General features: G+C 40.5%; 1 protein-coding gene across 3 annotated transcripts in view; it reads right to left on the bottom strand.

Annotated features, from left to right (window-relative positions):
• ANO1 (anoctamin 1) overlaps positions 1-17,393 on the bottom strand; it is an 82,174-nt gene that overhangs the window by 45,284 nt on the left and 19,497 nt on the right. For all 3 annotated transcript variants that reach the window (XM_074842321.1, XM_074842322.1, XM_074842323.1), the window contains exon 2: positions 2,260-2,438. In XM_074842321.1, the coding sequence (XP_074698422.1) occupies positions 2,260-2,438 (179 nt within the window). The remainder of the gene's footprint in view (positions 1-2,259; positions 2,439-17,393) is intronic.

Raw genomic sequence — 17,393 nt, 5'->3', positions numbered from 1 at the left:
AGGGAGACTCTGTTCTTCCCTTTTTGCCTTGGGGAGATTTTTACTCAGAGAAAAATTCAAGCAGCAAACCCCATCTTCCTGGGTTTGGAGGGAGGAGGAAGCGCACTGAAGAAGTCATTAGACAAGCGTAATCAGATGAGCGCATAGCAAGGAGGACTGGCAGGCAGCAAGAAGCCCGAGATGCCAGGAGCAGCCATCGGGTGAGGTGGGGATGACTGAACATTCATTGCTTTCCAAAGCCTGACTTGACCATGTCTGCCCAGGGCTTGGCTGCAGGTCTCCATCTCAGTCCCTCACAGCTTTGCTCCGTGCCTGCCTTTACTATTTGTTTCTCTCTCCTTTTCCTTCTGGATTTCATCTCTCTTTTCCATTTAACCAAACCCCTTTGCTCCAAATACATAAACATATAAGATTTGCTGCCACCATGGAGTTCATTCTTTGTCCTATTCCCTCTTTCCCCTGCTCCACATCTCTCATATTTAGCCATGACAATAACACATTCTTCAGGGCACAGGCTGCTTATGTTTGTGTCCCATCTAGATATTCCTATTTAGTTCTTAATGGTCTTCTACATTGTAGTTATGCTTAATAACTACTACTTTCTGATTGCTTCATGATTAATGGCATGCACCTGTGAATTCAGAACATTTTTTTAAAGCAAGCTGACAGTCTGCTTGCAGCAAGCAACTCGGTTATGCAAATTTCTATAGAAAAAATATTAAGAAATAGTAGCTAACTGGATTTTCAGGATATAATGCCTCTTCAAAGTAAATAGTTGTTGTAAGCACGATACAGGAACACTGGGATTTCTTTTAAGATAACATTGCATTTAATTTTTAAAGATGTGTTGATTTTATTAATTAATTAAACATCAATTTCTGAAAAACTGAGCTGAACATCTGTCGATTCAGACAAGTGTAGGGAGATAAAACAGGCAAAAGATTCAGACCCCAACCACTTCCTACCCTCGTTGGACTGAGTTTACGAGGGACAGCAATTAGCTCGTCTGTTCTGGAGACAAATAAATAAAGGAAATGGCAGGTCTGGAGATGACAGCAGTGAGTGCACCAGATGTTTCTAACTGCCTGGGGAGCTCAGGAGAGATCAGTACCTGCTGGCCACAGCTCCTCGTCTCCTGGAGCACACCTTGGATGGAGAAAAGGGGCATTGAAAATCCCTCATGTCTCTCTTTCTCTGAGCTACTGCTAGTGCGAAGGGGACAGGTCACACTGCAGAAACTAAATGAGAACTTCTTCACATTTCTTTGAACTTTCCTGTTGAAAATCTGACCCTTGTGGGGACTCACTGATAATTTCGGAGAAGGTGCTGCACTGTGGATACTAAAACCTCAATAAAAATTTATTAATAAACGAGAATAGCTATGTCCCACTGCAAAAGGGATGCAGCTGAAAAACTCAAAGAAGCTTGTTGGTCCTGTTTTAAAGAAAGAAATGGTTATCTTTTAAGGATGTGGTATTAATGCTGAAAGGTACTCATAGGCCACTTCCTTTCTTGCAGTGCTGCTACACTGAAATAGAGAGGGAGTTGCGTTGACTTAGACCATGTAAGGCTCATGTGCCTTCGGTTGCAAATCAGACACAGAAAAGACATGTCAGTTGTACCACAGCAGAAGGGGTGTTTACACTCTGACAGAATTACTCCTCCACACTCAATCCTAATTAAGCACAAGCACAATGAATACACCTTCCCCCAGTGAGATCTGTTATATTGTCCACTCCATCTCAGTTCCTTCACCTGAATAGACTCCTTTTTATGACATAACCAACTCCTAATCCTGTTGGGTATTCATGTTACCAACTTTCTTTAAAATTGGTGTCAAATAATTTATCCAAGGCATAATGGAATTCTAATCTCTATTATTGTGTGCCACAGACTATTAGTTTAACGTTACCTATGTTAATAACAGTTTTTGCACGAAATTTTTTCTGTTCTCCTCTATATGGGCAAAGAAACTTAAAGGTTGCCACAGCCTTATTGCCAGATTGCTTACTCTGAAAATAGCCAACCCCTTTTTAGGCGACAGGTTAAGCAAGGATCCCTTGCTTCCCTTCTTCACATCAAAGAACAAATCCCACTGAATTAGCATGTACTGTGGCTGGTGGCAATTCTGCTCAGCACTTGGCTGAAAAAGGGAGGGAGAGGATTTCAGAACATCCTGGGAATGGAAAGAATAGAAATAAGCTAAGGAGTAAAGTGCAGTATGCCAGTTATGACACATCTGGCAAGTCCTTTACTCACTGTACTCTCATGCTGGTCATATCCTATATCCTCAATAGCTCGGATGTTGATAATGTGGATCCCCTTCTCCTCAGCAGGTAGGCAGGAGTATTTCTTGTTCACCCTCATTCCTGTCTCCTCTGGAGCCTCGTTGAGATCTTCTGGCAAAAAATCCACCCCATGAAACTCACTGTCTGCATCTGAAAAGAAAAGGAACAATTTCATCAAGACACTTTAATCCCAACACTTGCTCCTCCCAGAGACACCCAAAAGCTGAAACGTATCCTGTTCCTGCCTTCTGCCAATGAGCCCTTGTGCAGGGCTCCCACCCCTTCTCCGTGCCTCCCTTCTCAGCTTTCCCACAGCCCTCTTCAGCCCTACCTAGGTGTCTTCCTTCTCCTGAGCAGTGCTCAGTTAGCTTTTCTGCACTGCTGTCTCAGGATGTTTACTGTATGGTCTCACAGAATGATTACATTTCTTGGGAAGAGAAGGAAAAAAGGGGGCAACAAAAGAAAAATAGCCAGAATTAGCTGGTGATGATACATGGCATGGTGTTTTCCCTTTTTCAGTAGGCATTTTCTCCTTCAACAAGCACTTCTTCATGCTGAAAGCCTAAGTAGTGGTTTTCCCCTCAAGTACCTATGTACTGCATCTGATTTACTGAACCATTCTTATTTAGGTAGTCTTGAAAATCTGAGGTTTTCTCCTTCTCAACCTGCCAGACACTCATACTGTTTCCACTTAAATAATAAGTGTATAGATGGGCTAAAGGATTTAATGTAAAAATTTCACTACAAAGTGAGCAACCAGATAACTGATAAAATGCAAACTAGTGTTTGCATATGTGCATTTATACAAGCAATAGAAGGCAAAGTTTTCCAAGATTTGACTCATTTTGACATACTGCAGCATTATGCCCTTTTTTTAAACCACACAGGAGCAGGATTTGCTTGTCTAAAGACTGAAGATAAAGCAAGAATTTTAGAATTTAGCCTTGAATGGATACTAAATTAACTCTCCCAAAAAAACAAACACCAAAAACATGCAGAGGAGCAGCCTAATAGCAGCTGTATTACAACAGTCTGTTGCTGCAGCTAGATCAACTGGAGCAGATAGCAGCAGAAACTGTACAGAATTAGCCCATTAGGAAAAATACTTCCCTCCTACCTAGAGCTGCCACTAAGCTTCTGATGAGGTGAGGATAGATTTTGCGTTTTAATTAGCTATGTCTTAGCCTAGGAGCAGGTTACTCCTCTTCACCAAACTACCTGTCTGGGTTTGGTTGAACTTTAGGGATGATGTGGAAGGAAGAGATGGAAAAATCTCATTCTCAAACAAGCTTGCAGTTGACATGAAACTGAGAAGCATGGTGGATAAGCTGGAGGGTAAGGCTGCCACTTTGAGGGGTCTCAATAGGCTGGAAAAATGGGCTGCGAGCAGCCTCAGGAAACCCAACAAGTCCTGCCCTTGGACAGACTAGTCTCAAGCACAAGCACAAACTGGGCATGGACCAGGTAGAAAGTAGCTCTGCAGAAAAGGACCTGGGGGTGCTGGTGAACAGGTTCAAAGTGAGTGATCATCTTCAGTGGTGGAGGATAGCTGCATATTGGGCACCATTAGTAAGAAAGCAAAGACAGCAGGTCTAGGGAAGTGATTTTCCCCTCTATTTGACACTTGTCAGACCACAGCTATAGTGCTGTGCCCAGTTTTAGCTCCTCAGCACAAGAAGGACATTGACAAACTTGAGCAAGTCCAGTGGAGGACCATCAGGGGTCTCGTGAGTATAAGGAGAGGCTGGAAGACCCATGCTTATGCAGCCCAAAGAGAAGGCAAACGATGAAGTCCTGTTCCTGCCTTCGAATGCCTACTGAGTAGGTAGGTACAGACATGGCAGAGCCAGATTCTTCTCACAGGTGCACAGCAAAAGGATGGGAGGCTACAGACAGAAGTCGCAACAAAGGAAATTTTGACCAGACATTTCAAAAAAATTAATTCTTTAACAACAAAGGTGATCATATAATGGGGAAAGGGCCCACCAAAGCTGCAAATCTCCATCCATCCCTGGAGACGGTCAGAGCTCGACCACACATGGCCCCAAGCAACCCAACCCAACTTTCATATTGGCAGGGCACTGCATGAACCTGCAATCCAGGTTCTTCATGGTGACATGAAGGAGTTAGCATGGACAAGAACATGCAACAGCAGAGGAGGAAGGTGTGGCCAAAGCCTTGGCACATTTCTTGAGCTTATCAGACTGAGATAAATGTTATTAATATGAAATTCATGCTTCTCTGGAATTAGCAGATATGCTTCTCTGGAACACACAAACACAAGGAGTTTGTGGATCTTCATTTCAGCTCCTGTATCTGGGAAATCTGCTGCCCCAAGCGACTCTCTACAAGCTGCCTGCTTTCCTAGCAACTGCAGCGCTCATTAACTCCATCACCTTTGCATAAAAGCTGGGCAGCAATTATCCTTACATATTTCATGCGCACAGCATGTAACGCCCACATCTCTGCAGATCTGTGCTGCTGTTCTTGGCTTTTCTTTAAAATTCTCGAATAGTTATCTCTGAAAAGATGCCACACTTGCAATCTTGGGGCACAATCCTCAAACTCAGTAAATCACTTGAATAACAATTCGTAATAGTTGAAGAAGCTTTTTATGGGGTAATATAGAGATGCAGCCAAAAAAATCAGTTCTCTCATGGGAGCAACTAGGATGTTTGTAACAATTCCCTATGCATGTATGATCCCTTTTTCCAACATACACATGCATATACACACACGCTCCCTAAACACATGGGAATCGATGCAAATGTTATCAGCTCCAGAATCCTATGTACTCAAGCTTTTATTCCATAGCTGTAAAATACTCATATAATAATACAACAACTTTTGGAACTTCATAAGCATAAACAACCTGTGTTTTTATTTGGAAGAATGCCTGAAACAACAGTCTAGAAACAATAGTTTAAGTGCTGTAAAAAGTCCTCTCTCCTTTTTCCTCCTTTCACACATGTACTAAATAAAACCTAGTTACTTCAGCAGATTACAGAGGATATTAGAAGCACCTTTTACTGACTATGAAACTGAATATTTTGTATATCTCATAATGGACCTGTAAACTGAAAAGTTCTAGTTTAGAAATAACAGTTATGATGGAATATGTTTAGAGCAGAAAATCACAAGCTTCCTTGAGTCCAAACAAGTTCCCTGTGCTCTGGAGCTGCTCTTCTGAGCAGCATTTGTTCAGTCCATGGTACAGAGCAAGGAGACCTGCTCAAATGATTCAGTGCTATTGTGCAAGCCCGAACAATCACCCATCTGCAAGCATATATTTACATTTCTGTTTACACATCAGTAGCCTGGCAATATCGGAAAGAACAAATACTTAAGGTAGGCGATGAATCATACAATTTTGGTTTATTATGACTACCAGAAAAGATGTGAAATGTGAGAACTTTATTGATCCAATCTTCATTACAACAAGTTTGATTTCTGTACTTAAAGATGATGTCAGGATTTAATACTAAGTAAAGCCATTCAAACCACTTTGGTAATTACAAACGCACAGGGATTATAACTAGTTCACTTATGCTGATTTGGCAGAGGTCAAAGCATTTGGTTGCAGAACACTAAATATCTTTTTATATGGAATTTTATGGTATTTTAAAGACTTAAAAACATGAATCTCTATATTTTGTTAATCATATTAAACAAGGACAATAATTTAATCTCAAAATAAATTCACGTTCAGAACTATTTATGGCAAGATAGTAGATGTAGCACAAAAAGCACAAAACACATTAACGTCCTAGTTCGGCTAGAGTCATATCTTAATCTCTTTATTGGGAGCTGCAAAAGGAGAGTATTGTGAAAACTGCTAGCTTTGCTGCCTTCTAACATTGACTAATCCACTCTCTTCTATTTACTAACCAGAAAACACTACAACAAGGACCTGAAGAAGTGCTCAACGTATTTCAACACAACCATATAACCAGTCAGACCTTTCTCCTCTGTACCTACAGCTGATGTTGTTCAGAAACCCATGGATTTCGAGACAGCGGAAGTTCCTAATATTCCTGGAACATAGACTCAGACCCACCCAATGGTTCTTCTACACTTTATTATGTATTGCTTTGTCATTTCCCAATATTTGCTAAGAATTGCAAAACACCCTGCCAAGTATACAATATATAATAATATACTTTAAAGCAATCCTTGCCTGTCTCAAAACATCCCCATTCTGTAAGAGTGCAGAATGCTGAAAAGCAATTTCAATCCCCTCTGTGTACCAGGCTTAAGAAAGTATTTGGTGAACATCAGACACACATAGAACTTCCAGCTTCCTTAGCACTGGCGCTGCCGGGTAATTCCTGCATTTGCTGTTAATAACCTTTTATTTTTCAGAACTGGTATAAAAGAACAGGCTTTTAGGCAGTAGTTGTGTTTAGGAACAGCTCCATAGGGTATGTGACCATACACATATCTTAACAGCTGTCCCTTTTTTGTTAACATGGGAGAGCAAGAAAAAGAAGGCATAGAAACAGATGGTTACGTCAGATCTCAAGCTACCTTTCTGCTCTCTGTGGGAGTTTTCCCAGAGATCTTGGGATGTCATGGATTACACTGAGCCACCAGCTGCAATTCAGAGCATGGAGCTACAATGACCTTGTGAAATGCAGTAAAGTTAGAGATATCTTAGCCATTCTGAAATGATTTCTCTGTAAGATGCATCAGGTACAATGAACTCTGTGCCATTCCCAGTACAAAATAAGCGAGCACTACATTCATCTGAAGTAGATAAACTTATATGAACCAGAGAGATGAGAGCATGAGGACAGAAACTGATGAATGAACAGATCAGAAGAGACAAGTGCATTATAACAGGAAGGAGGGTCTGTGTATGTCTTGTGCCTTTGCGCCAGTTACTTCTCCCCCTGAATCTCAAATTAGTCTCTCACTCTGAACAATATGGGAAACAAGATTAAATTAATAAAAAACTCCTCAAACTTGCAAACATCTGCTCCTTTGTTCAAACTTCAGTCGCAGCTGTAAAAGTCCTCAAAAATTAACACTAATTAATTTACGAACAATAGATTTTCCACCACAGAAATTTGCCACATTATGCTGTAACCTTTACTTTTTTCAGACAATGCTTCTTCATTGGACTTTGGTGACCACATGAACAAGAACTGAAAATCTGCTCTAGAAATGGGTGTATTTTCTCTATCACTAGCCTCGAATTCAATCAACTAGCTTATTAATATTATAGTCATAATCATGTATAACCACTGGATATTCTTAAGCAAAAAATAATTTTTCATTAAGACAAATGGAAAATTGCATTCACACAATGCAGTATTTACAGAAACATCCTGCCCTAGCTCTAAAATGAGCATCATTAAGTCAGTACAAGTACATATAAACAAATGAACACCTATTTCACTGCTCAACCTGAAACCAATAACTTTGCTGAAGCTGGCCTCTCTTATCTCCCCTTGTGTTCTTTTTTAGGGAGTATGTTTTAACAAAGTACCTAGAACAAAAAAGTCGTAAAGACATCTAGGTTAGCTGTCCCAGTTGTTCTCAACAAGGAAGAAGCAGAAGAGTTACAAGACCATGTGATTTAAGACTTAAATGTCCACATTCTTATCTTTTTGCCTTCTATAGATTGTGATAGAAATCAGAATGAAAAATTAAGAATCATGCAGGGTAAGTTCCCTGAGTGAATCATTTTGAAGGAGCCATAACACCAGTTCTTCACAAAAGCTTCTGAAATACTAGTGTATGGGGTTTAGATTTCTTAAACTGAAAACATTTGTTTCATATGAATTAAGAAGTAAAAGTACTGTGCGCAGGTCCCAGAACCGGTAATGACCCTACTGCGATAGGGAGGAAACATATTAAGGAAGTCATGCACATACACACACACACATATATATGTAAAAAACCCCACCCCACCATACACATATGAATATAGGTTGCATATTTTGTTTATACTACTTTCTTTCTGCAGAAGGAATGCTAGTGTACGCAATATGTCAGATATTTTTTGGATTTGGGTTTTTGTTAAAAAAAACTTTGATAGATACTGAGAGAAAATGCCTTCATGTGGTTTTGCTTACTATATATTGCCCCCTAGCAGCAGAATCCTCTTCAGCACATTCTTACCCATTTCTTTACTTCCTATATCTTCCAAATTCAAAGCTACAGATTAATCCTTGGGCTAAGAAGAAAAAAAAAATAATTATCACAAGTGACTCACCTATCACTTCCTCCTCTTTTTTTTTTTTTTTCTCCTCCTGATATATTAAAAGGTTGTCAGATTTGGAGCCTGAAATCCCTACTTCGTCCTCAGGAAAAAATAAGGCAAAGCAAATGTCAAGGAAGCCTCAGTATGCCACTCCACCAGCGTGTCTCATTCCTGACCTATGGGTCATTCCTCCTGGCCCGCAAAGCTCTGCCACGGGAACGCCAGCGAGGATACCCACCCTTGGCAAAGAAGGGAGCTCTTTTTTGGGACGCTGACACCTGTTTACGAGGCACTGGCCTGAGATCAACAGCCCGGTCAGGAACTGCAGGGCTCTCCAAGGAGCACTCATACACGTCCTGAACTTTTGTTCTCTTCAAAGTCCAGAAGTTAAGCACTGATTAGATCCACATCTGTGACCACTTGATTTCGATTTTCCCTCTCCTCTCCAGTTGTGAACAGCCAGATGTTGCCTCTAGCTGCACTACTTCTGGAGATGCGGGAGGTTGCACTAAACCATTGACTGGCCTGGCAGGCAACGGGCTGCTGTGAAAGGCAACCAACCTACCGCCGGGGAAGATTAATGATTCCAGGGATGTTGACACCTCCTGTCCACCCGCCTGCAGAGAGGTGACTCCCTGCCCCTTTCATCTTCTGTAGCACCATGCTAAGTGGGACACCCTGGAATGAACCCATCTCCTTTGCTTTTGCATTTATTTTAAAACTTGGCTGTAGCCTACGTCTGTACAGGTTATTATCTTAATGAAGCAAACAGAAGGCTATGATCCAATCCATTAGAAAAATAAAAAGATCAAACAGTGAAATAAAACTTGGATTCCAAGGACAGTTTCCTTTACAGGACAGAAATACTTTTAAAGCAGGACAATCTTCGTACAACTGATGCTGACTACTTTGTTAGCACTTTGTATTATGCTGAATGGCAGAGCCCATTCAGAGGCTTTGTGTCCAGAATTTGGGAGTTTGAAAACCAAATCTTGTCACATGGGTGGAGAAAATTCAGCTCCTGGCAGGACTATTTGAAACATCAGCTTGTTTAGCTATATTTCTCAGTACTGACTTATCAATGGTGGGTCTCTAGAGTGGGGCTGCAGCTTTCCTGGAAGGCTGTCTACGGCTTTAAGTTATTGATCTATTATTATCAGCAACATGCTAAAAGAAGGTTAGAAGGACACACAACTGTGACATCATTCCAATTTCTGCCCTTCTATTTTTGTTTTTAAAGATTAATTTACTCTGTTTGCAGTATGTAGCCCTAGGTTTGACCACATCTAATCTTGTCTTGTGAAATGTGAAATGTAAAAACAAAGAGCAAAATCACCTAAAACCCGCAATGCTAGTAAAATGAACATTCTGATTGAAATGGCATTTTCAACAGCACATAGTGGACCAGCAAATATAAATTCTATCATAACAAGACTCATACTGCCCATTTATTTAGACCATGGAAAAATCCCACATTTTATAAAAACACACAAAGCCTCCCCCACCTCCCCCTGAGACAAATTGCACTTTTTTCCCCCAACTACGAACAACTATTTAACGGTCTATTAAATAAGTCTGTTTTCAGACGTATTTCTAAAATACTTAAATTAAGCACTCTTCTACCAGACACTGAAAAAATATTTCATATTTGCTGCTGTTGCTATTCCACAAAAACCAGCATTGAAGCCATGCTCAAGTCCACTGCAGATTGTTCTTTGCAAGCTGTAACTGAAGTTTTACAAATTATTTCTGTATTTCTGTAATCTGATAGTACTTCATAGCAAAATAGACAAAATGAGTGAAATTCTGCTCCCAGTTACTTTGCTACACATGCAGAATAATTCTTGCAACGTTTTTTTTTTTCATTTTATATCACTTTTCATGAGAGCAGAAGCACTGATGTGATGCATCAGGACTACAGGCTGTAATTCTCTTTCTTACGCAAGTTACTACTGACTTCCAAAATGTGTATTGATGACTTTCTTGAATGCACTCTGCAATGTCATATCCTGAGTTATATGTATCGTGAGAAGAGGATAGACCAGATATAGAAGATCCACTGAATATGTGCTCTATGAATCCTGTTAGTTATGTTCTGAAGGGTTATGATGCTCATCATTTTTGTTTGTATGTTCTGAGGAAAGGCAGTTTTTACCAATTGGAGCAGTCAGATGGAAGGAAAAAACTTCTAAAAAAGAGATTATGAGGAGAGAATTGTTATGTGTTGGGACAAGGTATACAGCAGCTTTTAAAGATATCTAAATACATTTAAAATATTAAGTATATTTTCCTTTACCAGGCTATTACAAATAGGTCCTTATACCAAACATGCAAAAATGAGGATCCAAAGATTATCAGTTTTATTGCAAAAATAACAGTCACAGACTGCAACCTGGGGCTGAGATCATACCATATAATGACTGGCAAAGCTGCTCTTGATCCAAGAGGTTTCCCTAATCTCAAAACATTTTCCACTCATGTTTAAATTTCCACGCATCAAAGTCACGAGGGCATTCAGACTGCATAGATTTAGGCATGGATGTCTTCGGTTTTGCTAACCTGATAAGGATGTTTTTGACTACAGTCACCATGTTCAGTAACCGCAGCTCTTCTACGCTTGCGCTGAAAGAGCCAGTCACTCTGGGTGAGGTCGGGTTTTGTATGGCAGAGCTCTACCTTATATATGTTCTTTGGGTGTGCCAAAGCAGGTGGAGCTGATTTGATAGCGAGGTCATGGTAGGTGATATTCATCCAAGGTCCCAGGCAGTCTCTAGCTCTGTGCTGTTTGAAGAAATAAAACCAAAATCCTACACAGAGCAAAAGCTCAGTTCTAGCAAGTTTTCTTCATACCCCGGCAGTTATAACTTGGATGTGGAGCAGCACTGCTATATCACAATTACCTGTTAAGTTTCACTGGCAATTGAAACAATCTCTCTCTCTCCCCCTGAGCAAGTGAATGCAAATCCATGAAGGGGAAAAGCTCTATTAACTCTTGTCTATCCATAAGAACACCATTCCCTGCATTCCCCAGTCTTATAAATTGATGCATACCAGGGGCAGAAGACCTAAGAAGTGACTATGCAACCAGGCAGTCGTCTCCTTTGTTTTAAGAAAGAGCTGAGATCTGACTGCCACAAAGAGGCTGATGCTCCAGGAAGGTGCCATGTGCCAGCCAGCTAGCTAGCTTGCCCTGTGCCAGAGGATGCAGAAACACACGCTATGAGAAAATAAGATACTCCTGCTTAGGATTCCTGGTGGTGTCATCTTGGGTGGCAAAACTCTTGGAGCAGAAAAATAATCCATCAGCAAAGTCAGCTTCTCTTCAGTGCCAGCAAGAGGAAGGATGGGGCTGGTGCCTTGGTAAGGCATTCTGAGACCCCCAGATGAAAGGCACACTTGAAATGTTTGAGCAGAGATAGACATTCTTTGTAGTTTGGCCCTTGGCAGGGAAGCTAATAAAGACAGCAGTGCTGAGCCTGGGCTCACCAAGCCTCTTTCTTAACAAGCTTTTGACACTCCTTACTATCTAGTACATCTTCATACTAAAGCAGCAGTCAAGACTCAGTCTAAGTATAAACTGCTGCCCTGTAGGTTTTGCAACAGGGGACAAAACCCTTTTTTACTAAAAAGCCTGGATCAGATAAAGGCAGTCAATCCACATTTACTACTGAAGACCAAAGGAGAGGAAATTGCCGTGAAATTGCTGTCAACTGTAAAATGGAAAGAAACAGAGTGTGGAGGGCTCTGTGGGTGCTGCAGGTGGCCAAAGGTAACTGGGCCAAAATGTCTATCCAGATTTCCAGGTTTTACTCCTCACTTGCTCTTGTTTTTTCTGCAGCAGTACGCTTCCAAAAGGAGCTCAGAATCCATACCAAAGCTATGTCCCTTAAAGAAGTATATTCCTGCATGAAGGAAGTCATGCCCACAGCCAGCATGCAGGCACTTAACCCCCCCCGCCGCCAAATACTCAGTGAGTTCATATCATGAGATCCTAAGACAGACATATTTTGAAAGATCGTTGTGTTCAACCTGTGTAAAAACATGGACATCTTGGCAAAATCAAAGACATGTCCTCCAGAAAAGGTCAATTTTTCTAATTATTAAGATGATAACATATGACACTAATGCACTAATGAAACCAGAAGTAACAAAGGGCAACAACAGTCCAGTATTTTATCTCAAAAAGTGTGAGATAGCAAAAGGGAGAGCCCTTCTGTCTTGTTCATTGTTCTTTGAGAAATTGTACCCAGAAAGACACTCACAACTACAAGCATCACCAGGTGGCCATTAGTCTTCCTATGATATATTCTCAATACTCTTCTCTTTAGTGCTAGGCATAAATCCTCCTTCTTTGAGGAAACAACTTTGAACACCATAAACATATGACCCAGCAAAACAAAACCTAGAAGTGATATAGTTTCAAACAGTATGTCTCTTTTGTAGCCAAATATTCTGTTAATTCCCAAACTGTAGCTGTTCCATTATGGTCAAGCAAGTGAATGGTATGGGTCACTCCTGGATTGTACAATGTAAGACTCCACCAAAAAATGTTTTAGGATTTTTTAAAAATTATTTCTACAGCTCTGAGACTTTAGCAAAATACAACCATGAAGCAGACCAAAATGCATCTCACCCACGTGTTTGGTGGTGGTCTGCCTGAAGATACTCTGGGTAAGAAAGGAAATGGCAAGTCCTGCCAAGAGCAAGCATTTGACATCAGTGCAGATAGAGAGAAAGAGAGAAAACATTATCTGTTTTCATATTTCCTGAGAAAGACATTGAAGATGTTGTAACCTTGTTATTTATAGAGAGCCAAGGTTTCATCCTAGAATTTAGGAGAGGAATTTATTTTCCTCTAAAGTGTGATTAAGTTTATAAGCTTAAGACAAGGTTTTATTGTGCTTTTCTGTTTTGGTTAGCAGAATAATATTTCACTTGCTGTCTTTTTTCTTTTTTTGAAAAAGGAAAATATTCTGTTCATTTAGGTGGTAAATGTTTATCAGTTCAGTGAAAAAAAACCTAAACAATGGAATAAAATGGAATTAAACTTTAATATACTGCTTATCTTCAAGCATTGAAACATTTAGGAAAAACAATACTCTGCTTGAAAAAAATAAAATCTTGTTTTACCAAAATATTTAGGAAAGTAATTTCTTTGGATACTGTCCTTTAGTATATCTGCTATTCCACAAACTTTTTCAAAACATATTGTAAACTGCTATCTGCAAACTTTATCACTTTTTAATAACACATACTCTATGTTGGTTGGTTAGTTCAACCAGTTTACAAAACACATGATGCATTTTTGCCAGCTAGGCTTCTAGTGTCATAAACAGTCTCTGTATTTTTTTATTTTTTTAAAATATTCAAACTCTTCAGAAATTACCTTGAAGTGAATGCTTTTAAATCTGCAATAAATTTATTGCTAATTAAGAGAAAGAAAAATTCTTCCTGACCACAGTAATGACATCAATACTGGTATTTAAAGGAATAGAGAGCAACTAGGTAAATATAAATGAAGGTGGTGCAATTCTGACTGATATAAAATCTAATGGAGATAGCTCACTAGTAACGTCCTTGAACCATTTGCTTTACTAACCTTTTGGATGTTTTTTATTATGACTGGCTCTGTATCGGACATAGTCTGTGAAGTGATGTGATAGAGCAACAGTGGTTATGGTGGGGCAGGTGTCATAACGCTGGGTCAGCTATTGCCCAATGCATTAATTTGAGAGACATTAAGATATTTAAAATACTTGAACCAGTTGCAGTGGTTGAAAAAAATTCCTAGGTATGTAAATTTTTATTTTCACACTGTCACTCTCCAGCCCAACTCAAGATCAAGGCACCCTTCCCCAAGCTGCTTGGTAAAGATGTACACCTCACCTGGCTCAATGGCACCAGGGCATTGCCCACAGCCAGCCCCCAACTGAACACACACGCGTGGCCCTGTTTGCCTCCTTCACATCATAAAAGGCTCGAGAAAAACAAGACAACTTTCCAAGCGATGTAAATTTGTTTCTTGCTGATATGGGAGCCATAGAGGAGCAGCAGTAGATATGCTTGGGATAAAAATGTGTGTGCCATTTATTTCCCTTGCTTTACAGCCTGTAAGAGACCATATACTGGGGGTGTGTTTGTGCAAATTGGTGGGGCACTTGGTTAGGGAAAGCAATGTCAGACCTCCTCCCTGAGGAACAGCTTCCATCCAAGGAGCTCCTCCAGCAGCGCTGAAGAGAGCAAGGTGGAGTACAGGCGTGTTGTACACCACCAATACATACATAAAGGATATTAATGCCCCCAAACAGTGGATAGTGACTGCTCCTCTACCCGTAACTACAGGTACTTACATGAAGAAATATTTAAACGTTACAACACATGTAACATTTCTGAGTCTATTTATTTTCCTTACCTAATTTTAACATGAGCATGATTTTTGTTTATATGAAACTAAGACTTCTTTCCTGATAACTTTTGTCTCTAACTATATTCCTTCAGGAAATATTTATAACTCAGATCAACAGTTTATATTCCTTATTCCTTCCCTACCTGTGGGCTGGTTCTTGCCTGTAAAGCCCTCATGACCAAAGACAGGCAGAACAGTGAATGCCACCACATAACGGCTCCAGACAAAGCAGTCCAACAAGATGCTTCAAGAAAACTTCAGAGAACACAGAAAGTCTTCTTGATTAATGTCCCACAATAGTACATCACAAAATTGTATGTTGTAGAAGGCTGGATGCTCTAAGGGTACCGAAAATTAGATCAAGTATAAATGCAGGTATGACTTGACCCAGCCCAAAGCTTTTGGAGTGCCAGTTCTCACAGGAGAAAATATCTACAGAAGAACACTGTCACCCCTGAACATGATGTTCCAGTAGAAAAAAATGACTCATCGTACCCACTCCAGCCTGCGTAGCAATTCTCACAGCACCCTATTGGGATCTCCCTGGACAAGAAAATATCAAGTGCTTTCTCTGCTAATCTTTCCACTTGCTAATCAGCCCTCAGGCTCTTAGAAGGGACTCAGCCTGTGACCTTTAAAACAAGATTTAAGAAGCCGAGCACCAAAATCAGACAATAGTAGAAAAATCTGTATCTGAAATGCTGTTTTTCATAGTAAAACAACTACTTACTGGTTTGACAGAAAGGGACATATCTTGCTAATCCTGGGGCTTTTTAGCACTTGTATCCTGTTTGGCTTCTCTCCTTATGCCTATTTATTTGGGAAATTTATGGTGCGATTCCCAGAGGTTTGGATGGCGTATCACTTACCCACTTCAATAAACAATCTGGAGTACTGTTTAAATATGGAAATGCTTAGTAGCAGTCACTTTGGTTGTGCTGCTGCTATGCCTTAGGAAACCTATGCCTCAGGGGAAAAAGAGGGGGGGAAAGGGATCTTCTTGTGCAGACAGTCATTTATCTTCATTAATCCACCAATATCACTGGGGCATACCACACATTTGTAAGATTTACAAATTGCAAAATATTGATTCAGTTCAGCAGACAAAAATTTCCACCCAGCAACGGCCTTTTAAAACTCTGCCCTTTTGAACAGAGCCTTGTTGCTTCACCATCAGGAACCAAGCAAGGTACACTGGTTGCATCCTCATGGGTCGCAGTCCTTGTGGGTGCAATGGCTGGCAGTTTAAGCTGGAATGCCAAGATTCTGCAATCCTAAAACGCATCAATATCTCCACCACTGGCATGAGATCCATTCTGCCCTTGAGCTGGTTTGGGGAAGGATAATTATTGGGTTTACCATTTACTGCCAGTCCTGCCTTGTCCTGACTTTGTAGGTACCAAGGACAAGGCTGTTTCTGCTCAAGTGCCGGTGACAATAAATTTCTCGAACTTTTCAGAGTATGTGAAATACAGCCACATACAATGTGATAAGTCACACCTGACCAAAAATTTCTTCAGTTTTCTAAATCTAATCTCTTGCCTAAACTCCTGTAAGAAATACCTCCTCTCAGAAATTGGACTTGCTGTCCACAATGAGGATGTGTGATTCCCTCTACTGAAAGAGGTGAGGGTGATTATCTGGGAATCTTCTGAGTCTTTATACTACTGCCCCATGACCCTCACCTCCAAGAAAACACTGAGATTTTTCTTGTTCAATGTCTAGAAAACCTCACCTGTTACACCAGCTCCTCTCTCATGTGTCAGTTAAGGGACCACCTTGTAAAGCTCTTCTTCCTTGTAAATCACACTGAAATTGTTTTTACTATAGGTATCATCTTCAAGTTGCTGGATTGCCCGAGCCCCCTCCTGATGGTGTAAGAAAAGACTAACACAACATTCCTCCGTTTCCGCAGCCACCTGCGTCTTGTTTTTGGGAGACACTTTCTGTTGAGAACTTCTGGTCACTACTGGTAGCAGAGGTGCTCTCAGAGCAGAACAGCAGAAAACAGCATCAAAACATCTTGCAGCTAACACCTTATGATCAAACTGCATGCCCACTGCCTGTCCACCCCGTGCCCAAAAGCAACAGGACTTCTTGATTTCAAGGAACACCCACAGAAATATCTTTCCTATGACACTAACTCCTTTACAAGCCCATTAAGGCTCTCAGTATAGTGGAACGTGGTTTCTGCTCAAACAAACTGTTTATAATCTTCTCCAGAGGTACCACGTGGTAGCTCTGTCAAGCATTGCAGGATACTTCAGGACTCCTTCCTTATATGTCAGTTGATCACAGTACATCTATCCCTCTGTGAGACATAGCTCAGAAAAAGTCAAAAGACAATTTAGGGTATATCAAGCAAGGTACTTCCAATAAAGATGAAAGAGCAACAGCAGCATTTCTCTGGGATATCGCCTGCAGTACTCATCACCCCCATTTCAGAAACATGAACTCAAATTTAAACAGATTTAAAATGACTGGGGGGATG

This window comes from Strix aluco, chromosome 16 (genome assembly GCF_031877795.1).
Source record: "Strix aluco isolate bStrAlu1 chromosome 16, bStrAlu1.hap1, whole genome shotgun sequence".
Classification (NCBI taxonomy): Eukaryota; Metazoa; Chordata; class Aves; order Strigiformes; family Strigidae; genus Strix; species Strix aluco.
This window is presented reverse-complemented; position numbering and strand designations above follow the sequence as displayed.